The 25,035-nt window shown below is 36.1% G+C and overlaps 1 protein-coding gene across 1 annotated transcript; it reads right to left on the reverse strand.

The window, feature by feature from the left end:
* Nucleotides 1–7,840: 7,840 nt before the first annotated feature.
* On the reverse strand, nucleotides 7,841–23,266 carry VCAM1 (vascular cell adhesion molecule 1). The gene is made up of 7 exons (XM_048943890.1): nucleotides 23,068–23,266; nucleotides 22,136–22,411; nucleotides 21,095–21,412; nucleotides 20,075–20,347; nucleotides 18,448–18,714; nucleotides 17,588–17,854; nucleotides 7,841–16,839 (listed from the first exon to the last, which is right to left on the reverse strand). The coding sequence occupies exons 1-7, from the start codon at nucleotides 23,129–23,131 to the stop codon at nucleotides 16,679–16,681; spliced, it is 1,626 nt and encodes a 541-aa protein (XP_048799847.1). The 5' UTR covers nucleotides 23,132–23,266; the 3' UTR covers nucleotides 7,841–16,678.
* Nucleotides 23,267–25,035: the final 1,769 nt, after the last annotated feature.

The raw sequence follows: 25,035 nt of genomic DNA on the forward strand, positions 1-25,035 counted from the left end.
ATCCTTTATGTTAGGTATGTGGAATAAGGGGCACTATCAAATCTGTAGCTCTGTTCTCAACTATTTTGCTTAAATTGGGTATGAGAAAATAATAAAGGAGTAGCAGCACATGAAAGCCTGGTATTTATTTTTGCTGTTACCTCAGCAGGTTGTGTTCCTAGGAGACTGATAGACACTACTTGTACAGGAATGTAATTTCTTTTCCTTTGTAGTGTAAGAATACCCTATGCATAAATTTTCTTTTACATATTCTCTTCTTATCAGTTTTATAAAAGAACTTCTCAGGCAAGTTTAGAAAATGTACCACGTTACATCACAAACACAAAATAATAACTATGATATGGTCTGTTCTTCTATGTACAACTGTTGCTTTTAGCTTACTAGTGGTAATAGATTTACATTTACATCAAGCTATTGTTTCTTCTTAATGAAAGTACTTAATTCCAGATGAGATTAGAGAACTGTTGTATATGTTTATGTGTATATGTACACATATTCATGTTTCTACACACCAGTGAACATACAAGTGTATTTAGGCGTAAACGCGCAGTTGTGTTATCCTCTGCTTGGGAATTAAGCAAGGAAGAACTTTTGCCAATCTGGCTTTGATTCTTGCTAAGAAAGTTTATTCTGAATTAAAAGGAAGATAGAGAGATGGGTCATCATTTGTTTTGCATGTGAAGTACTGAATCACCAAGTTAGAATGACTTAACCAGAAATACATAAATACATTCTAGAAGCTTGAATTGATTTCCAGGCTTCCCCCATCTTTCAGTCTTTTCTCTAAGATCTTTTTTTCTGTTGTGACTATTGAACCCAGCTGCTTAAGATTTGTCTTGCTTATTAGAATGAATGTGGAACCCCCCCCCCAAAAATTCAAAAAACCTCACCACCACTGGTATAAGAAAATGTTCACCAACAATCTAGTTAAATATCTATTTACTTTTACATTTCTTCCCCTCTACCCACCACACTCAAGTCCAGAAAATGATCGTTACTAATTTCTGATTTAAAAAATATTATCTGGAAATTGTTTTTACTAAGAATAGTCTGAAGGGGGCAGCAGATACCCACTGAATTATGTCTGACATTCTCAACCCTAGTTCATAAAAGAGCACTTCTCTGAATCACTTCTCTGTGCTGCTGATTTTCAGTGTTTTCTTTAGGAAGAATGTAGAACATATCTTAAACAAACACAAGCAAACAACACAAACAAACAAACAAAAAAAAAACAACCAAAACCGTGGAGGAAAGCTCCCAGAGTTGTTTTCTGTGCTTGTTTGTTTGTTCTGTTTACCTGTTTTCCTAATTCAAAAGAATTACTGCACTTGATGACTGATTTTCCTTCTCCTGAAGAGATTCCAGCTGAAGGGATAGCTGGGTGTCATTTAATTCAGCATCCTAATCAAAGCTAACTTTGAAGCTAAACTGGGTTGTTCCGGGCCTTGTCCAATCAAGTTCTGAATATTTAGCAAGCTGAAGGTGCAACAGCCTTTATGGGCAACTTGTTAACACTGTTTAACTGCACTCGGTTGGCATTTAATGTGGCAAGAGGAGTATTTTTGTTTGTTTCTTTCTTTCTTAAGCTGAGGGACTGTTTCTTAAAAGGAAGTTACTTTCTGCTACAGAAAACATTAGAAAAGTGTGCACAGCAATTTATCAGTATCCAGTAGTTCTTTCAGAAGAAAACAATATAATCAATTCTACCTTACTCAGAAAATTCCCCTTTTACAAGAAAAACTCAGATCCTCAGGTCAGTCTGGCAGCTGAGAACAGGGAAGCTTCAGTAAGCCCTAGAACCCTGAGGAAATTAAACAAAAAATTAATTATAGACAGTTATATATCGCTGCTTAATACAGAAAGGCATATTAAATGCAGTTGGTAACTATTTTTTTAAAACTTCCTGCACTTTATGAATATTAGCTAATGATTAAAGAGCATTACTTGAAGCCTTTTAGTTTTCCTTTCTATCAATCTATAATCATGTTGTTTTTAGGGATAAGGTCAATTAAATCACTTGTAAGAATGTATTAGCCTTTTGTTCAGGAAGAGATGAGACACAGCTTCACTTGCTCTACACATATGCATGGGTTTTCTTATGCTAATAGGCCATATTAGAATCTTATATAAAAACTTCAGTGTGGGTGTTTATGATACAGCTGAGATGCTTACATTTAATAATGCTTAAACAAGTGGTGGCAATGACTCAGAAGTTCTATATACGAGGAAACAGGATTAATCCTTTCAGACTGTATCTGTAGTGTATTTACATGAAAGAGGCTTGTGTTTAGGTGAGTGCAAGAATCGGAGAAAGCCACTATGCTGAGACATGCAGAGACCAAAGCCAGAAGACTAAGGGCATCGTATGCAGCCAGTTACAAAAAGCAAAAAATAACAACAAACAAACCGAAAAATACTGCACTCTGTTCTGACTGAACTCTATTACTGTCAAGAAGTCTATCTTTGAACCTTGTGTTCTCATATCCTTAAATGTATTTCAGCTGGTAACTACTTCTGAGCTTATGATTTCAGTCTCTTCGCTAAGATGTTAGTAAAGTACTTACTGTTTTCTAGGCCATGTTGAAAATGCTGCATCCAGTTTTGGACCCCTTCATATAAGACATCAGGGTCAAGGTGGTGCTACATCTTTTTGAATTAAAAACAAGTCAGTGTAAACACAGAAAATCATTATGTTCATTATTAGAGAGAATAGGAGGTAAAATTAGTACCTAAAAATCAAGTAAGATAGGTAAATCAAAAAGCATTGCTACTACTTTCCCTAATATTTGACAGCAGAAAAGTTTGTAAGGGATGAGCTAAAACAACTAGGAGCACAGCCTTCTGTAAAATTAAACAGAACCAGAATTTTTCCTTTAATCCTGTATTTATTGGTACATTCAGGAACAAAGTTCCTGAGTTTAGGAAACCTACTGGTAAGTCCACTTAAAAGCTATAAATCCTTAATGAGTAAAAATATGGAGAAGCTCACACTATAAGCTGCATGATTTCCAGTTTTTGTACCACCCAGATGCCTCTTGGTAGTTTTATAGCCTCTCCTCTGCACAAGAGTCTTTCTGCTCAGTGCTTTCCAAATCCAGTATGCTAATCCTATGATGATAAGTTATCTACTAGAACAGGAAACTTTGAATTGAAAATTCTGCTTTCAGATAATAACTGAATAGATTCTCAGTTTATTGCTATTAAATTCACAGAATATCCAAATAAGTCAAAGAAGTAACTTTGAAGCAGCACTGGAAAGCACTGGCCCCATACTGAGCAGTGAATATCAACATGTGCTGACAGACCTTAGGCAGTGGGCAAGACATCAGAAACAAGGATAAGCACGCGGCCCCATTATGTTTAAGTATTTGGTATTGCTGTATAAATACCTCTTACCAGAACAAGATTGCTAGCATTCTCTTCTATGTGGGAGAGTTTGCTTCCATAATCAAATAATCAGATGTAAAACAGTAAAGGAAGAACCAGAGTTAAGCCGAACAGTATGAGCTCAAAGGAAGAATTAAAAAATAATTACATTCTGCAAAACCCAGCAAATCCCAGGCCTTCCACCCATTCAAACCTTTCATCTTTTTATTATCCCCTGCATTATAGCTCTGAACTTAGAACTGCAGCTACTCAACTTTACCAGTGATTTTGCTACACAACAATTGTCTTCTGAACTTAAACAATATTATCATTTTTTTCTCTTTCTGTAAAAAATAATGTTAAAAAAATGTAAAAATCTCTGAAAATAATTCTCAACTGTCTAATTTTAATTATTTATTTGTTTGTAATTGCTTAAATTTTTTAAAAAAAGATCAAATGCAAAAAAGAAAATATCAGTTTCAGATGCTGGTTTTGCTGGAAGGCTAAGGAAAGACCTATGTGGCTAATTGATGACATCATTCAGTGTGCTGATTTCCTTCACCGCATTAATGACAGCTGGAACAAAGTTTTCAAACTTGGCGTACTACTGAAGCAAAATTTTTAAGAGTTTGTACCTTTCAGAAGGACAGCTGATGTAATGCATTCGTAGACATACATATATGTACACACTTGTATTGCCTCATTTTTAGAAGTGGCTGCTGGTGCTCCCATTGAGATTTGCAACTATTGCAGTGCGACCCAGTCCCCTACAGCTGAGGTACCCTACAAAGTATGAAAATGCTGACATTACGATTTTACTTCTGCCTACATCAACAGATTAAAGGTTTGCTTTTTTTTTTTTGATCAGCTGCAAAACCTACACAGCTGAAAACAGATGTGATAAGCCGTAATGAAATAGAATATTATCAGTTGGTTAGCATAGTTCCAAAAGTCATATACTAAATAAGAACACTTTATAACATCAGAAATATATTTAATCCTTAGTACTTTCAAAAAGCAATAACAGTAACCAAAAGAATGGTAAGAACTGTCATAGAGAAAAGGTCAGTGCAATTTTGAACTAGTTTGCTTTTAACATATTTTGGCTAGTCAGCACAAATAATTTTGAAACTGTGCTTGTGGGCACATTTGTTTGCTTCCATCCCAGAAGACAGTGACCTCCAGGATCAAAAGATTTATTGTTCTCTGACTGCAAGCCAGATTTCTGTATCCTGTTTATTATGTAATACATGCTCTAAAATAAGTATAACTCAAATGCTTTGCCCCTCAATCAGGAGACAAGCTCAAACTCAGATTTAGGCAGAATTTAGATGTGTGTTTTCAGTGATAATTTAATGATGTTCAAACAGGACCAATGAAACTTTCTTTTGTATAAATGCCCATGCTGTTCCTGTAATTATGCAGAAAGAGAAGAGAGCTTCTCTTCCACAGCCTGATAAATAGGTAGTGGTTACTGACTGGAAATCTATTTAAATCCTTTCTGGCAGAGGAAGAAATTAAACATGAAGTTCCTATTTCCCAGACAGTGCTTTAACTTGCACATTGAGAAATTAAGAAAACCTACCACTTCTTGTCCTGATCTTAAAGAGTTTCCTTCTATCCTGATGGAAAGGCTGATGGTCTGACAGATTACAAGATCACAAATGGATGGACAGTTGTCCCTGCAGGACTGCAGGAAGAACTGAGTTTTGAACATACCCAGTTATTGTTCCCTACTTAGGGCTCAGTAGTAATTAGCAAGACTTCATCTGGTTTCCTGGTTCACAATAAAGCCTCAAGATCAAGCCCAGTCCTCTCACTCCTCACGAGTTTGGGTCTCAAAGCCAGCCACTGCAATCCAATTGCTCCTCTAAAGCTGCTTCTGCCACTATGTCACTGCAAGAAGTGCAATTTCCAGTTTCACTGACAAACTGTTTCCAGCTCTGGATACATCAGCAGTATGGATAAGATAAACAAGTCCAAAATTCAGCAGAAAAGAATAAGGATAACTGAAAAAAGAAATGCAGCGATCTTATAACATACTACAAAGATTCTGAAAATGTAGTAGATGTGAATTATGGTCTCGTTCAGGCACACTCCTTTCTTTATTTCTCATTCTCATTCCATAGTCACAATTCACTTTCTTCGCATCACTCGCTATAGAATGTGAACCTGAGAAGAAGTGAAAAACTGGTTGCCCGTTTGCTGGAGATTAAAGCATCTCCAGTTTGCAGACTCACTTGCAGAAGAACAGTGAAATTAAGACAAGTAGGATCAAACTTAAAAAAAAAAAAAAAAAAGTCACATTTTGTACTTTCAGTTCTTTTTTTCTATTTTATCTGCTATACATTGCTTTCACTTAATTTATTTCCTGCTTTGTGAGCTTTTTCTCATGGTCTCCCCAAATTTACCTTTATTTCGCAACTTCTTCCTCCTTTCACATTCACAACAGCTTACTGAAGCATTACAATGTTATAGTATTGTTAAACTGCAGAATTAGAAGTGCAGACTGGCTCCAGCTGGCCTTAGTCCTTGCAAAACTATTTTACTTCCTGCAAACTACAACAATTGCTGCTAAAAGCATCCAAGGACATCTCTGCAAGCCTCTTCTATAGTGTAACTGACAGAGGCTCATTTCTACAGAGAGAGAATCCCAGAAATGAAGCACTAGCCTATGCTTCCAAAAAGAGCTACGGTAAATGATATGTTATGAAATAGAAAAAATATTGCAATATGGGATTTCACCTTATTTCTCCATTTACAGAGGAGAAAAACATTTTCCTACAGATATATCTATATACTGTATCAAGTGATTTGTTGTTTAAACCACATAAAACTGAAGGAAATCATGCTTGCATATGTCATGCTGCAGCTGTGCTTGAATTTCTGCTCAAGCTGTGCTTGAGTGTCTGGAGCCAGTAGCACCCACAAAATCTAGAGGGATAGGATTTTCATTTGAGCCAGGCAGTCTTCATGCCTGAGTCACTTCTCCTGGAACGTCTTTGGCTCAACCAATTTAGACAAAATGAGATTCAATGTGTAGGTGCATGATGTATGAGTTCTGGCTCAAGCAAGATAAAAAAGTCTAGAACACACAGTCAAACACCATTCTAGCAAAACTATCCCCGCTGTGTACGTGGAAACTTATGGAGGCTTGGAACAACCTCACAGTCTGTAGCATAACAACTATTGGACCATAGACAATAGACATCTTTCAAAGTAGAATGTTCTTCATTCAGTTTTCCTTGTACAGGTGACAGAGTGTTGCTCAGAATATGCCAAAAACTGCTGAAGCTAGGAATCTCTGATGGAAATTTCACAAAATTACTTGCATTACATTACAGAGGTTTTCCAGCTTCATCTGGGGAGATAACACAACTGGCTTTTCTCTCATAAATTAAGACTGACCTTCAATTAAACCATGACACGCAAAATTCATGCACACACACACAGACACAAAACAGACTAAAGAAAACTTGATCAAACTTTCTTAATTTTCAGAAAATTCTCTTTCCCAGCATAAAAAGTCCTAAGTATATTTTATCTGTCTGCATTCAAACTGCTACTGCATGAGGAAGAGCACTATTCTGTCCCATCATCTTTCTCCCAATGCCTAAAAAATGATTTACAGAAATGAAGGCTTTTTATACGTCTGAAAGACAAAGCAATGTTACAAGACAGGATACAGAAGAAAATTGAGTTCAATTTCTAAAAGGTGCATTAGAAAATACGAGTCAAAAATTACGTTTCAGGATCCCTTAAAAACTATTCTGGGACAGCTTTGCAATTGTAAGAAAATAGAGACATTATTTCCCCATTTAATCTTGGAAACAAATAATAATAGTATTGTTGGTGGTGACACACACCCAAATTTAAGTCAGGGAATTAAATAGCTGCAAGTATGGCTGACATTTCAAACTATTATCACATTTCTCTAAGAGGATACATCTGACATTAAAAATTTAGATATTACACAGATGTGTGTTTAAAACAGCTGAATTTAGATATCAAAGGCAAAATATTTTCTAAGCAATTTCTTTATGAGAAGATGTTGGAAGACAAGCAGCAGCAATCTGTAGATTTATGTTCTTGTGTCACAGGTTTTGACCCAATTTGTTTTAATTTTCTGTTTTGTTGTTGAACAGTGAGTGAATAGAGGATGACAGAAATAGCATGTGTTCTTAACCAATTTGCTGTTTCAAAACAATGCTGGGAAGCTGCTGACACATCAGTATGTTTCACTTACACAGCAAAACTGCTGAAAGTAACTCAGGGAACACCTTTATCTACAGTTTTAGATCTACTCACCAAAATCCTTGGAAGAAGCACCAGGATCCAAACAGCAGGCTTTCTCCAGAGGTAACGAACATTAAACCATCCTGACAAAGCTCACAGCCTTGGGTAAGTCCTGTGTACCCAGCATCCAGTCATTCCATCCAGCTTGTCTCTCAGTTAATGCCATTGCTGAGGAAGAACACATTCAAGAAGTGGTATATCAGTAACACAAAGAAGTACACACTGGAGTTTAGGGCTGCACCTGGAATGCTACTGCTGTGATTACAAAACAGGTAATCCAGAACAGTGAGAACTTTCAAACAGGAGAGGAGTAGAAAAGGTGTTTTCTATATGGAATGCTAGTGCTAGTGTAAAAGCGCTAATGCATCAGTATCAGAAAGCTTTTCCCTTTTGCTCAATTCTTATAAAAACAAAGCATTCTGACCTTCTCGCACAATAAAAGTTGATACAAAAGTCCATGGTGATAAATAAATATTTTAACTGGCTTCTGATAACACAGGTGATTTATGGATAGCTAATCCTAAATGCCATTTACAGCATCCTAAAAGGGATGCGGATGCCAAGAACTACAGAAAAATGGTAGGAGAGAGACAGCCATCATCACATCTTAATTTAATTTATATATACAGTGCAGGTCTTTACATTTAAGAGAATGTTAAGACAACCTTCAATGCTTCTCATTTGAACACAATTTTCAGTCCAGGATACTCTAAAGGAAGTCCTAAGTGTGGATATCAAATACATTCAAGATGTTCAAGGAAGTGGAAAATATTTTACAGTCAACTTGGAAAATCCAGGTCAGGCTTCATAAATATCAAAGACTTGCAGAAAGAAGCTAACTGCCTTTGATTTTCTACAAAAAATTTTTCAGGGTGACATGCTGAACACTGACTGTTTAGATGAGTTTATAAAATCTGCCATTAGATTAGCATGCATTTTACTAAATAAGCAATTAACAAGCACTGTTCTAAGCTCAGTAAAGATCTCTGCTGAGTGTGCATCTGTGGTTAAAAAAACAGGTCACAAAACCAAGAGTAGCTGAATTCAGAGACTGTGAAGTGCTGCACGTTTGGGAGAGATGTCTCTGCCACTGTGCTGACCATCACTACCCCTAACTTGGCTGCACTTGCCCAGATAGTAACAAGACCACGTGTCAAGTTGGATGCAGGATCTTACCCAGTTAAAAGTGAGCCCAACAGAAAAGAAAAATAAAAGGTTTGGGAGCATGAGATATTAATACTCAGTAATAGCCAACTTTCTGTTTCACCTACCATAGGTGAACAGGGATGAGAAGTATGAAATATCCTCTTTTGGTATAAGCTGGACTTCGTTGACGTTAGACAGCCATATCCCATAACATGAGGTTATACAAAGAATGAGATGCAGAATAATACAAACAAAATTATTATTTCATTAAGGTAAAAAAATGATGGGGCTTCACTTAGAATACTAAATACCAGATTGATGATCAACTATGAAAGGTGAAGTTACACTAACAGTTTTCAAGAGGGTTACAGAAATTACTGACAAATGAAAAGCATTTCTCAACATAAATGCCCAAAAGAGATATTTTAGTGGTGGGTTGGTTTTTTTTTTCATTGAGAAAATGACAGAATTGCATACATTAATGAACAGTAGAAAAATGGCAGATTACAAACTACTGTCTCCCTGTATTGCATCTCAGAAACAAGTGGACAGAAGTATCTTAAACAGACAAAAGGAAATACTTCTTACAAAGTATGTAATTAAACTCTGTTATGCACAGGAAGCAATTGAGGACAGTACTTTAGCAGGAGTCATAAAGAGACTGGACATTTAGACAAATGTCCAATGCTAGTGATTTAGAAGAGAGTCTTATGCCTGCAGACTTAAACTTAAGCAATTTATATTGGAGAGATAAAGATGCTTAATACCTTAAAAGCGTACGGCTTTTAAGCCTGTGGCTGCCTGCAGGGGTGCTTCTCACATCCTTCTAAGAAACTTTGGTTGCTGCTTATTAACAAAGAACTGTTCAAATGGGTTTTTTTAATCCTGCATGGCAATTACATTGTTCACTATGAAGTAAGCAAAGTTAACTTATGAAGGCTCTGTAACAGAGTTTCAGAAAAAATTAAGATGAGGTGACCACAGGAACCTCATCAAGTCCACAGCCCTGCTCAAAGCAAAGCTAAATTTAAAGTTACGTTAAGTCACCCTTGGTCTTATCCAGTTTGACTGCAGAAATCCTCAATGACAGAAGTCCTACTGCTGCTGAGTAACGCATTCTGGGTGCTGACCCATCCTTACCATGAACAATTTGTTGCTCACATAAAACTGGAAATTTCATTGTTGTATCTTTTGAATATAATGCCTTGTCTTTTTATTGTACACCGCAGACAACACACTGTTCTCTCTAGGCCCTGGTAAGTGGAAGAATATAAAAAGACTGCGATAAGACCAGAAAACACACTTTGCCCTTCCAAGATGTGTTTTTTATCTGTCTGATGAGAGTGTTTAAACATACTAGTAGATTACAAACTCCAAGTTGCAAAATAGATTAAATGACATGCAAAAGTAGGCCTACTATAGCCACAAAGTTTCCCCTACTTTGGCTTTTAAACCTTTAGTCAGTATATTCTCCAAAAAATCAATGATTTTAATTCAATCTAATTGTGACGCCTTTAAAGTTAGTAAATCCTACAGCATATCTTCTAGAAAATCATCAAGAATTGCATCAACAATTTATATTATATGAAATTTAAGATGCTTTAGTGTACAATTCTTGTATGGAATATATCTCAGGATGATCTAGAAGATACACAGCACTACATTCAATTTCTCTAGACTGCAGATTTCTGTCTCTTTCCAGGAGAAAATTGGAACTTAAGGATGGATCTTTTTAATAGACACTCAAATCACACACTTTCCAGATTTCTGTGCTTGACAGTTTAACTGCAAGAAAGATACAACTAAAAAGAGTTATTCATCATTTAACTACAGGCAGGGATGTTAATTTTGTGATTCAGAATTGACACCTTATCTTTTCAAGTGTCACAGACTTGAGCTCTGATCACACGCTCTTAACAGGCACCAACAAAAGGAGCTCGTTTCATCTTTGCTGCATGCTGTTGGTTTATTGTACTCATGTACTCATTTTGATAAATCATACAAAATGCTACCTTATTTTTGAAAGTAATTATCCAATATGCTTACATTTGCTTTAAGAAAACAATTTCAATGTTAAACATCTAAGTGAGAATTCTTCAAATGTGAAAGTAATTCTGATTACTCTTTTGTACTACATTAACTACAGTCATTGGCAATGCAGACTGCATGGAGAATTACTCCTTTATAGATATTGCACATTCAGCCCTCCACTTATACTTTGCAGGATCACTGTCAAATCCCTCCCTCCCGCTGTTGACAGCTTGCAGCAATGCTGTGCAGAGTTCCTCATGTTACATTCTCTTAAGTCCATGACATTATCTAGAAATCTAGATAGTTTAGTGTTGAAAGACTGCACAAACTTTCTCTAGCTTTCCTCCATTTTGAAAAGATGACAAACCGAAATATAAAACAGAAACTCCAAACTCTCAGACATAATCAGTACAGGACATTGAACCCTGCAAAGTGGTGTTTTACTGCCTTACAAGCAAGGATGCCATGGATGCTGCAAATTTTCATAATATCAAGAGGCAAAACAAACAAACTGAAAACAAATCCACTGCGAATCACTGAATGCAGAGAAGCAAACTCAATAAGGCTGAGTTTCAAAAGAGCTGGAAGTGTGGAGTGCATTTGGAGAAGATGTTACTATACACTTCATGTTTCCACAGCCATTTTAGGCATTCACTTCCACCCACTTCTGGTTAAAATATCTTGCTTTGACCTAGTGTGGTTGCTCTTAGACTCCATGTCGTAGTTTATGTATTTTCCCTTTGACTGTCTCTTTCTGGAATTGCTCTGTCACTTCCTTTCCTGGGTCTGATTCCAAATGTGCATGTTCATAGAAAATGGCAGAAACCTTGGGGATGAGCCTGCATCAGTCTCAGCTAGTACTTACTTTCACTTCACTATTCAATCATGCCCAAGACTGAGCAGATGGATAATCCATTAGATCACAATCCAATTCACTTGTCTGTGGAACAAGAGGGCTTTGCTAACAACAACAACAAAAAACAAAATACCACCACCACCACCCTTTAGACATGGAACTAAATTCTCTTATATCCTATACGTTTCTTTAGCTTCTTCTACAGCTATACTACTTTTTTGGCTGGTAGACAAAGTACGAAGAGCACTGTTTTCCCATGTTCTTGCTTCTTACTTAAATTTAGACAACCTGGAAAGAGTGGTTTATGCCAACACCGTCACAATTTCTCAAAAGAAACAACGTTCTTTAATCAACACAAACAAAGTCTTGCTATCTGCTCCATTCCTGTTCATTTATCAGCATGAAGGCCATTTTGATTATAAACTAGAACAAAAGACAGAACAACAATGTGGTGCCAGTATTGCATGCTGTATATGAGAAGGATTTTTTCTTCCCTTTTCATTGAGTTTAACTACAAAAATAAATTATCTCCCTAAAATGTTTATGTCTGTATGCTTTTCAGATAGGAGTACTTAAATGAATCATTCAACTGGAAAGAATTATGCCATTTTACCTCACTTTAGTGTTACAATACTTGGATAAACAGAGGGAAAAATACATTTCTAAATTTTACATTTTTTTTTTCTTTAAGTATTGTCAGTTTAAAAAATGTAAGCAGCCTTATTTCCATGTTATTTTTATTTCTGATATTGAAGCAAGAAAACTACTATTTGTGGAGGGTAAGCCCATACACTAGAGGTCAAGATATGATGCCATTATACCTCAAGCCTGAAGTTTTCTTTTCAGCTGCACATTAGAAATAGTGCTAACGTATGCAGTGCTATGGTTTGGTTTTTTTTTCTTCTCCCACGTGCACCAGAAGGCATGAGGATGTAAAAAGCTAGTTCAATTTACTAAGTTTCACTAGCTACAGCAAAGAGCTTTGTGGCTTAACTGGTAGCCATGTCACAGGGTTACAACACAGTTAAAATAATAAACTAAAAAAGTTACAACTAATATACTAAGTAAGTCTCCACCACTGTAAGCCCTTAACAAATATGGAAGAACAATAAAAAAATTTACAATCTAAAAAAATGGAGGAGTGTTCAAGATCATATACTGCTGTTTTGCTAATGTGTTAATTGGTATGTTGAAGTAGTAGAGCGGATTTAGAAAAGACCGTGAGGATTATTTATTCACCACAGAAGTAACTTTGTAAAGAAAGGTAGGCTTATAGCAACTCAATTTGTTTAGTTTATCAAAGAGATAACAAATTGAACTAAAACCTCTGCCATGGGAGAAATTAAACATTCCCTTCAGTGTATCTACAAAATCATTTGAAAGCATTTAAAAAGTTACCTTTTTCAATTTGAACATTTTAAAAGGAGCATGTCTCAAACTGGATATAGGGAATCAGATTTTGTAATCACTTTTAAATATCTAGACTCATTTTACCTGTAACATTTAGCACTGTCCCACAGTATTGCTGGGATAAACACATGGACAACTGGTGTGTTTGAGCACAGGCCAACAGGGTAAAAGGCAACTCTACAAGCTATAAAGTAACTGCACAGGGAAAACCTGAGTGAACCTCACAGTCCTCTGCTCTACAGATTATTCTGTCAGTCATAAAAGCAAGCCCCATAGCAGGGGCTCTTACCTAGACTTCCAGGCAGCCGAGACCCTTCCTGAAAGCACTTGCTAGGCTGGAGCTGTTGTTTATGCCTTTTTGCCAGGGCAGAGGCTTTGCACATGATGAGAGATAGCACAGGGAGAAATAACAACCCTTCTGTGATTTTCAACAAAAAGTTAAGTTACTTGACAATGAACTTTCAACCCCCATAAAACAAGCTGCTGCCCAAATGAAGAAACACACTGGGAAATACCAAAAATCAGGCTGTAGAGGAGGAGATTCCCTGGTAAGGTTCCTAATAATTTCAAGGAGAGGAAGTTTGCTGCCCACACAAGAGAAGCCTCTCCTAAAATGAGCACTGCAAGCTCTGCTTACTCACTTCATGTTTATGGAAACTGGCCTACTGAAATCAAAGTTCAACCCCTATTGACATAATTGGCTATTAAGTATAGAGACTCTGAGGGGGCAGACAAGTCATGTAGACATAAAGATGTGCATCTAAATCACAAATACACTGGGAACCTGAGGGGAATTTCCAGGAAAAAATACAGAAGTGCAGAAGTGCTGTTGCAAGATGATTCGTATTTCTCTCCCACTCTTCTCTTTTTATTCCTTCTCAGAGACTACAGAAGAGAGGAAAACAGCACAAGAGCTAATAAATCCCTCACCCAAGCAGACCTCACTCAAGCCCTCTCAGAGAAAGTCATAAGGCTGAAATACTTTTCCGGGTCTGACCAATCATTCCACCATGGCTGTATGTTTCCAGCACTGAGTGACTATGAGTGACTGCTTAAGGTCAGCATGAAAAACCGGCCTGAGGAATGTTTGCCTATTCCCTTTAGTATTTGTTTTAGCTTTGTTTGAGCTTTAGTTCTCAATTTTTTCGCCATTTCCCTTCTACACCAATTGATACTGCCTTCCATCACAATCTCCAGCAATAGCAGCTTCCAATTATTTAGCATTAAGAAGCGCCTTCAATTATTTCTGTTAAACCAGCCTCCCACTTGTCCAGAGGTCCTGCAGTCCTGGCATCATATGAGTTAGCAAACAAATTTTGCATTTGTTGTTTGCTATTAACTGCTTTCACAATTTAGAAAACTTCAGTCATATCCTCTCCTTCTTCAGAATTCTCTCCAAACTGAAACATCCTATGCCGTTTTTTCTTTTTTTTTCTTTTTTTTTCTTTTTTTTTTTTCTCCAGGTCTTCCAGCAACAAGAATTATATCCAGGAGACAAAATGTGTATGCACTGAAGTTTCATACAGGGAAAAAAATCATACTTTCTGGTTTGCTCACAAGTCAGCAGAGAGATATGCCTTACATTAGAATAAACCTGCATGGGATTACCTCCAAGAAATTTATGTCATGAGCCCATCAAAGCTCTCCTCCTTCTCTGTCTTCAATCTTTTCTTCACCCTCCTACTTCAAGCTCATGTTCCTTCAAGCCAAGTCCATACTTCTCTTTTTCTACTACACTCTCACTTTCCGAAGCTCCCATTCCAACTGAAGAGAAGCACAGGACCCTGCATGAAATGATTTACTGTTCACAAAGCACTTCTGAAGATGCTATGAAGAAGACACAGAGATTTGTACCCCACCTCATCCTGCAGCTAGCTATCAAAAGACATCTGTTTGTTTTGCTGTTGGGGGCAGGTGCTACCATTTGTAGATAGTAAATAACACAGAGAAATTCCTTTCATATATGTATTTCTGATCTTGCATTTTCATGCAAGTTTGGAGCAGCCAGCACCCCATTGTTGTGCCCTAACATAGTGGCTCCAGGCAGCTGGGGGTAAAAGTACTCCAACACCTCAATGCCTGATCACTTAATACTGCTTTGTACCTTGTAGAGTTTTATCTTCAGTGAACATCACTAACCACATGAGTCAAAGCAGTACTGCTGGCAAGCAGAGAATAACATTAAATTCCACTTCTCATTCCCTCTCATCTTTGCCTCTGCACAGAAGACCTACTATTTTCATAGGCATTTTCCCAGCACTGGAAAGAGAATGTGATGAAAAGAGGCACGAAGGAGGGTAATGCACACAGGCACTGATTGTCAGACAAGTGACTTGGTTTTCCACAGTGAGCAGCCTGAGAAGGACATTGCTTCAGGAAACAACCACCACCATGGCTGAGGTCATATAGATTCTCTCTCTGCTTAGGTTGCCTGCTTTGCTTGTGCCTTTGCTTTGCTTGCCTCAGGACTTCCCATGACTCTAGAACTTGCTTTTGCTAAGGATAGTAAGCTTTCAATAACTCCTTCTACAGAAATGTGCTTAAGAACTACACAAGCTTTCTCTTTAGTAATACTAACCTACGCCAAGATCTCTTTAAGTTTACAAATATCAGAGGAAGTCCACAGGTAAAAAGTAACTACATTTTCAACTAACAAAATCACAGCAGGTGATTTCTGGATATGAAAGCACGAAAGTATGAAAGCAGGTATTCTGACAACATATTAAGCAAGAATCACTATGGGGATTTAGAAGAAACACACTGTATTTTGTAGTGGAAATCTCTAAAGCATACTTATTGGCAGCTTACATTCAAAATAAAGGGTCTAATTTGTTCAGTATGAAGCAGCAGAATTTTGTCACTGATTTATGAATGACTAATTCTTATAAAAATGCTTCAGCTGTCCTAAAACTATCTATTTTATAATTCCAGCCCCTTCCTCTGTAATATTTATAATAATGTTTCACTAACTAAAATACAATGCTTCACAAATGAGTCTTGAGGTCTTAAGTTAATTTAAAATAATCAGATGTGTATAACCCAGTGATTGTGTGATTTCTTTGAAGGTACACAGTTTACAGCAAAATAAGTGAGAAGAGAACATTTTCCAAACATTGCCACAAGCAAAAAGACTATATTAAAAACATTCAATCTTTAGAATAATACAAAATAAAATATTATTAATCAGTAAGTTCAAATAACGCTTATTTATATTATTGAATTAACAACATGTCTATGTACAGCTGCAGAGACTGCAATTTTACAAACTGAAATTCAGTTTATTTGTATTTGTAACAATTTATACACTATGTACAAACCTAGTTCTCCAAGGAACTCTAGGTTTAGCACGCTTCAATGCAGAAGTGCTATACCTACTCCTAAGACAGGCTGCTAACCTTCCCTTTAATTTAAATTCTGAAATACCTCTTAAAGCCCCCAAAAATTTCATTTGCTATTTCACAGTACTGTTCTCAAATCACTTGTTTGCTACCATGTTTTGGAATAGGCGTAGAAAGAGTTACAACAATAAATAACATTGCTTATTATGAACTATTTAGACATATATTCACACAATCACACTTTCAGCCTCAATGCTTTAACAAGACTGTAGGATCCATTTATCTTTGCTTTTCTTGACACGTAGATCAAAATTGCAACCACAGGTATAGCTACTGCTGTTACACAGGAGAATGCAATAATCAGGTGCATAATTTGATCTGGTTTTTCCAATTTTCCTGAAAATGAAGACAAAAGGATACAAAAAGTTATATGAATCAGTTTTTACACAAATTTTAATGTGTAACTAAAAGTAGAGTTATTTTAGTGACCTTAACTGGAACATTTTTTCAGTTTTCTTCCACAGAGCACATTTCAAAACCTGTTCCCTGTTTCTCTACTCTTTAATAACTCCACAGTACCACTATAATTCTTAGCCAGAATCTGGGTCTTGAACATGCTATACAAGTTCAAACACACTTAATATCATCAATGAAGAATACCATGGAGTTTCTGAAGAATAACAAAAGAATACTATCTATTTCACCCAGTAAACAATGTAAGGATACTTCCACCTCCTGGAAATATAATGCTTCAGGAGAAGATCATGTTTAACAAGCTCAATATTTAGATCTCTCTGGGTTAGCCTCCCTGTTCACAAAACGCAAAGGAAAATGGTTAGAATCCACTTTTTTCTAGAGCTGCAGCGCCAACTAATGTAACAGAGACAACATCCAGACTATATGAAGGTGAAATAAAGCAGATCCTCATCAGTTGCTCTGTTATTTCATTTGAATTCTTTTTTGTTTCATTTTGTTGTGATGTTTTTGTGTTGTTTTATTTTTCCTGTTGTTGGTTTAGGGTTTTTTCTTAGGTTAACTTCAATATTTTTGTGCAAAAATTATCCGGGAACTCGTTTTGCCTACTTTGTCACAAAATCTACTAGAACATACAAACAAAATAAGTTCAGACAATAGATTTACCTACCTACAACAGCTATCTCTATCACTTTGATGTTGCTTCCAACCTCATTGAAAACATCAAGCAAATATCTGCCTGTATCATTTTTGGTGACATTGTAGAGCGTAAAGGTTCCATTGGCTACTGGTAGAATTATTTCTTTCTCTTGATTAACCTTTTTCAGGATCATCCGTGATGGTGGGTTACTGTATGTGCTGCACACAATTGTGATATTTTCTCCTTCTTTAACATTTTCCGATGGATAAACTAACACAGTAACATTCTGAGGAGGAACTGACAAGAAACATAAAGTTTAGCAACAAATGGAAGCAAAAAGAACAAAACAATCCAATGAAGTTTGCATATACAAAGCACTAATCCAGTTAATGGATTTGCTATAATCTCCAAGTGCGTAGTTTTGGACTGTCACCAGCTGTCCTTAAAAGAGCACAGTCAACAGCAGCTGACAGAAATAGCATTTTATAAATTGGTGGGGTATTTTGCTTATCTTTTACATAATATTGAGCCTTCACCTCTGGTTTGAAACTCACTGTTCAATCATTTGTGTTCATGAAAGGACACAGACCAACAGACCCAGAGGTTGATGTGCTCCCTCAATAGAAAAGAAATACAAAAGGCAAAGAAAGTCCTAAAATAGTATCTTTCCACTTGGTTCCACAATTTTAAATCCTGTTTTAGAGTCTGGGGGAAAAGTGGGGGAAAAGCGATTATTTTGTGCTCTGAAATTCGAGACAGAAGTTTTCATAACTACTAATATCACACAAGAATCTGTGCAACACATCTCAGTATTTTTAAAGACATTTCATTGTCATCTCATCCATTAAAAAAAAAAATAATAACTCTATACAATAGTTATTTTAACTGACCTTTGACATCAAGTTCTACATCTAGAGAACGATTTCCAAATTTGTTAGTGAATGTGCACTCATATTTTCCTGCATCCTTTAGCTGAGCCTTCTCTATGGTGTATTTGCCATCTTCTGTTTTAAGGGTTGTGATCACACCACCTATTTTCTTTTCTAGGATAATCTGAACAGCTGGGACACCTGTGGCTGTGCAAGAGATGGTAACACTTTCTCCTTCTTTCACTGAACTCGATGGGAAAACCGTTAGTGTTGTATTTTTTGGTGGAGCTACAAGGAAAAAAAAAAAGTTAAAGAGATGGATTAGTGCCAGAAATGAGCCTTACACCTACACAACATTACTGTTGTCATTCAATAAACAGCAGCACAGCAGCAGCAGGACTAAAGCAAAAGAATATGCTTACTACTGAAAAGAAAGTCTGCTGTAACTGATTATAGGTTGAGGAGTCAGCACTTGGCATAACCTGAATGGAAACTGCAAGAACAGGATACAAAGTAGTAACTGAAAAGAAAGACAAAGATGCAATATAATCTCCACAGAAAATCTTCACAATGCATTTTCTGTTTATATAGTATGCTTTTAACTGGATGCTATGCCAACAGTAGAGAATACAGGCACCCCTCTACGTAGCCTCTTTGCCTCAAGCATACATTTGCCATTAAAAGGAGTGAGAGAAATTCAGTTTCATAGAAGTTATCTGTATTAAAGATTTCACACTTTATTATTTAAAGCTACCTAAATATCAGTGGCACTAGGGCCATCCTTTGACTCCATTTTCTCTTATTATGCATGTGCTCCAAATATTGCAGAACTCTTCACTGAACCTTCTACAACAGTTCAAGAAAAATGTTTCTACACAATGCTCTGCTGGAAAAAGCCCTCCTTAGATTGCTTTAAGGAGAAAATTTGACAGAATGGACATAACGCATAATAGTGAGTAGAGAGTTCTCCTCCTTCCACCTGAGATGGTTCTAAATTACGGATTTTATGTTTATTTTAAATTTTATGTGGTAAAAATAAGTATGGGAGAAATGAAATAACAATGTGGGATGTGTCGATAAGCTGTTCCCAACCACTTAAAATAATTGGTTACTTTATTTCTGCATAGGATAAAATAGAACTAAAGTTAGAGGGTTTTAAAAATATCAGGAACTGCTCACCCAAGTATTTGGTCATTTAGTTTTTGTCCAGATTCTATCTGAAACATTTGGCTCTACAGAAACAGGAGCAGTAACACTGATAACAACAACAACAAAATATAATCCTTTTGATTATTTTCCAAAGCAGGGGACTGAGATGTCCCTATGAAATCTATGCTATGGACACTGGCATTTCAAGGGAATAACTGTCCCCCAGAGCACTATTTCTTCAGGTTCCTTAATCGCTTTGAGTATTGCTTTGTAGTAAAAGTATAGAAGCACACATGCACAGCAGTAGAGAATTATCTGAAAATTAAGCATAGAAATGAAAACCATAGCCCATAAGGAACAGCAATGAATCAAAAGTTAAATCCTGAAAACATAAAAGGAAAGGCCAATAATTTCCTATTTATCAGTGTTTCAGCAACTTTCAACTCAATATGCAGCCACAAACTAGTTACTGAATAATAGTTAAATGCAAGCCTTATACCTTCTATAACAATGTTCACAGTTGCTTTCTCAGTTTTATTAGTTACAGGATTAATTACTTCACAGATATACTGTCCTGAGTCAGTGAAATGGGCATGAGGAATAGAAAGAACATTGTTTTCTACGAAATGCTGAATGGTTTCCTTTGCCAGATGTTTTCTCCAAAATACTTGTGCTGGTGGATTACTCTCAGTCACACAAGTAAGTTTCAGAGAGTGTCCTTCCATTGATAAGTTTCCCGGAGATGCACTAATGAAAGTATTTTGTGGACCAACTGGAAAAGAACAGAAGAAAGATAAGGTTAGCATGTTAATGGAGAATGATATGCACATCTTTAACATTAACTTCTCTACAGTTGTACTGCATGCACTACCAAGAAAAAAAAAGAATCATATGGATACCAATAACACAGTGGAATGATTTTTCCAGATGTGATAAGACACTGAGTTTGTAGGTTTGAAAGCTAAACTAGGCACAATGCATACAAATAACTTGTTTTTCTATTTACTCTTACACTTGTCTCCCTACTGCTTAGGGCTACAAACTTGAAAGTGCCAAGCATACCAAGGGAATTTTAAAAATAATTGGTTATCTGGATATTATTGTTGTTGTTCTTGTGGTCTTACTTTCTGACTGAGTACCAGAGCCCTAGGTAAGAAAGTGACAGATGAATTCTTACAGGACAGCCTAAATTCTGAACAGTAGGTATCTAAGGCAATGTGCACAGGTTTCTCACTAACTGTTGCTGAATAAAACCATTTAACTTACATGGCCTAGGCTTCAAACCTGAAAACACAATCTGTTTCACAAAGATGTTAGAAGATCGTGCTTAGAGATAACATTTAATAAATAAAAGGTATATCCTACTTATGATATTTCTGCATCTAAATATAGATACCAGAAAATAGATTATGTAAATACAAAATGCAAATTACAAATGCACAAACCTCATAAATCCATTCCACAAAACATAGCATAAAACACTATTTGATATGAAAGCCCTAATAAAAAAAACACTTACAGTTTGCATTCAGTTTCAAAGAAGTCGACCTTTCATTGGGCTCAAAGTCCATACCAGCAATTTGTAATCTGGCCACACAAGTAATCTCTTTACCATTGTCTTCAGTCGTGAGGTTAAATGAGTATGCCACAGTCTTGGTTTCTGCTTTTGTGCAGACATCTCCTTCAAAAGTTTTGCTATGAAGAATATGTTCCTCTTTCTTTAGGAGTAATTCCAGGTGATCAGAAGGAAACACATCATGCACTTTACAGATGACAGTGGCAGTTTCTCCAACAACTAAAGATGCAGTGGTCTTAATGACAGGATCACTGGGAAAAGCTAAAAGAACAAAACACACTTTTTTAGACTACCAGAGATGGGCCCTAGACTCAACATCAGAGCAGGGTCCAGACATTAAACAACTCAAGATTAAAGGTGCATAACAACTTTATATCAACCTTTATATCAACTCTATAACAAGATATACCTTGATATGAACATATATAGCAGTTCACACACTAAGAAGAAATGCATTTGTACAATTTTTTAGAATATGATCATAAATTATTTAATGAGATCCAGCAAGGCACCTAATTAGTGACACAGTTACCTAAATACGCAGAGGGATCTGTAACGATAGATACACTAGTAGCATCCCTTTTTTCATACTGGCAAATTTAGACATCTGAATTGTAACCCTGCATACTGCCAAGACTTTGATTAAGTGCTCTGCACTTGAAGGTTTCCCATCTATGTCCATCTAAACCACACAGTTTCTTTCTGTTCGACTTCTATAAACATTTGGGGGAGTCTATGTTCAAGCTTTCAAGTATTATGAAGAATGAGAATATACAGTATTTTCGGGGTAAAAAGCTAAACAGACAGGGGCTGAGAAGAAACAAACAAAGGAATCTTTACAAGGAAATGTATGTTGAGTTATATCAGACTCCTTACCCTAGCACTATCAGACAACTGCCAACTACAGTATCTAGGAAAAATTCATTTATTTTTTAAATATAATATTTAGCAAATGAGTACTACTTAAAGAGCATTTTTACTTACAGTAAAGTTCAACTTTGACACTCTTCTCTTTTTTCTCTTTATTGCAGATGACAGTACATAAATAATCATTATTATTTTCAGCACTAACTGGACTCATAGTTAAGGTAGAGTATGTCTTGTCGTTGTATACTTTTCCTCCAAGGGGGTAGTCCATTTGGGTTCTCCATGAAAACTTTGGTAATGCACAGCCAGTAGTATTGCATGTGAGTATCAGTGTTTCTCCAATCTGTGCAACAACTCTGTCAGCTGGTATAACTTCCATTTCAAAAGCTTTAACTACAACAAGGAGAAATATACGTAAATTCAGCAACACTGTTAAAATTCTTGTTTTCTCATGGCCTACTGTGATATCAGGTCACAACTTTACAAGTTTACATTTATGTGGAAGTTAAACTAATACAGATTGCACAATGATTTATATCTTCAAAATATCCCATAAAAATTGCTTTTTTTTTTCCCCCTAAATTAACAGCCGAGATGACCCTAAAAGACACTTCTGTTGCATGAAATGCATAAATCAATATGGCCAGTGAAAATAGAACTGTAGGCAAAATCTAACTTTTCTAACCAGGCAGATCTTATTGTAAAATAAGGGAAGGGATGATAAGTAACTTTCAAGAGAATATCTGGTATCAAACTTGACTGATACTGTCAGAGATGACAGTAAAAACTAAACATGCAGTTATGTAATACAGTTGTCTCCTAGACAGTCTTTTAGTTGAACTCTACAAGAAAGTGACCGTGCAGAGAAAAGCTACAAAGAAATGCCAGAAATAAACTTCTTGACATTCTGAAAGAACTACTTAATTAGCATTGTATTCACTGAAATGTAAAAGCAAACGCAACAAAGAGAAATAGCAACAAAACAGTAGTTCACTTTACATGTAATAAAAATTGAAAGTAAATGAAGCAAATAAACCTCCCCAACTTACCAGTTATTAATACATACAAAATAATTACCACAGTTTGGCTTGTTCTTCCCATCTGTTTTAACATTTATGATTGCTGTTATTAGGATTCAAAAGCTTTGCTTTCTTTCCTGCAAAGAAGTACACTGAGAGGCTGCTGCTCTGCAACTGTTAGTTGCTGCATGTGCTCCTTATAAAGGCTTTTCTTTCAGTGGAGTGGGAAATCCCTGCACGGGGAAATCCAGAGTAGGAAGAGATCCAAGTGTGGTGGCCTCAGCGCCCTCTGCTGCTTTTTTTTCCCCTTTCTTCTAAATACAAAATTTAAAGTTCAGGATAACAAATATTAACACTTGTAATATAGTTCTTAGTACAGTTAAAAATAGTAAGAGAAGATCTGATCCTGCAAACATTTAATAATGAGAATGGATATGGGTAATTATAAGTAATTGAATGGGACTATATGATGGAAATGTTATTCAGATTTGCTTTCAGTTCAAATATTTTCGTAGGACTGTTTGCTTTGAGAGTTCACAATATTATCTTATGAATAATGTTCCCTAACACAGTATTTTCTTTGAAGACTACTACCACTCTCAGAGGTGATGTTACTCATGTTGCTAAGTATTTTTAATCCCTAAAAATGGAGTCAGCTAACAGAAGTCTTCAGACTTAGATAAAAGCAGCAAGAAATTCAGTGCAAAACATCCTTGCTTTTAGAATGTGTTAGGAAAATCACTTGGCATAATAGTTTGACTGTATTTGACATCTAAGAAATATCATCATGAAGCAGATTTTAAAAAGAGCATAGCTTTCTTTTGCTATTTTGTAGATGAGTAATACATTGGAAAAATAAAGGCTGAAGTAATAATGCCATCAGTGCTCAAGAAATTTACTTGCTGAAAAGTTAGCATGACACTGACCTAATATTTTTTGAGCCATGCAGACTTTACAGTCAAATCTAATACAAGCTCTAAAATATCAGATACAGGGGAGAGTAGGACCAGAAAGAACTACAGAAGTCCTGCAACTGCCCCTACATTTTCATCCTCAAAGGATGGTTGGGCAGTACAAGCTGTTATAGAAACAGCAAAGCACATTGTGATTATTATGTTTATGTCTCTCTCAAAGATAAGGTAAAATAATAAGCTTTTCTTTTTTTTTTAAACACACAACATAATCGCATACAACAGATGTAATGATTTGAGGAAAAATTATAAAACTGTTAAAATTGTAATCTCAGGCTGAAAACATATCTCCAAAACAATAATAATCAATAGCAACAAAAGTACTCAATATAAGCAATAAACAAATGAACAAAAGAATTACCTAAAAGAAATAAAACAGGAAAATATGAAGCAGCTAAGAGAGCCTAAACAAAACTCACTAAAGCTGAAACTATCACAATGGATTATCCCATAAGATATTAATTTATTATCATTATTATTGTTGTTATTAGAGGAAAAAAAATAATTCCCAAAACTGTCATGAAATACAGGAAAACCACTGTTCTGATAGTACTGTTCATAAAATCCAGAAAAAACAACAACAACAACAAAATCTGTCTGGAGTAGATAACAGCAACTACAGAATGCAATTTCACTTCACATATCAGGTTTTGTTAAAAGGAAGCACATTCTCCCAGTTGAGTGGCAAATAATTACTTTTTAATCACAGATAGAGAGAAATAAGAGTTGAAACTCCTCTTTTTTTAACACTCTCTCTGTTTTAACAGCTCAATAATCACAATCTAAGCTGAGGGAGAAAAGGCAAAATTTCCCTGTTTCTGGGAAGCTGGTTTCTAGATACAAGAAAATACAAATATAGAAGGCAATATCCGCATGTTGAAAAGACTACAATCAAACCCTTCATCAGATAACACGGAACAGGAAATATCTCTGTTCCAGCTTCCACTAAATGAAGCTGGACAGCTGCCATTAACTTTACAGGAGTTGGAATCCCCACTATACTGAGTAGTTAGATTTATCTTCAACA

Source organism: Lagopus muta, chromosome 5, assembly GCF_023343835.1.
Source record: "Lagopus muta isolate bLagMut1 chromosome 5, bLagMut1 primary, whole genome shotgun sequence".
Taxonomy (NCBI): Eukaryota; Metazoa; Chordata; class Aves; order Galliformes; family Phasianidae; genus Lagopus; species Lagopus muta.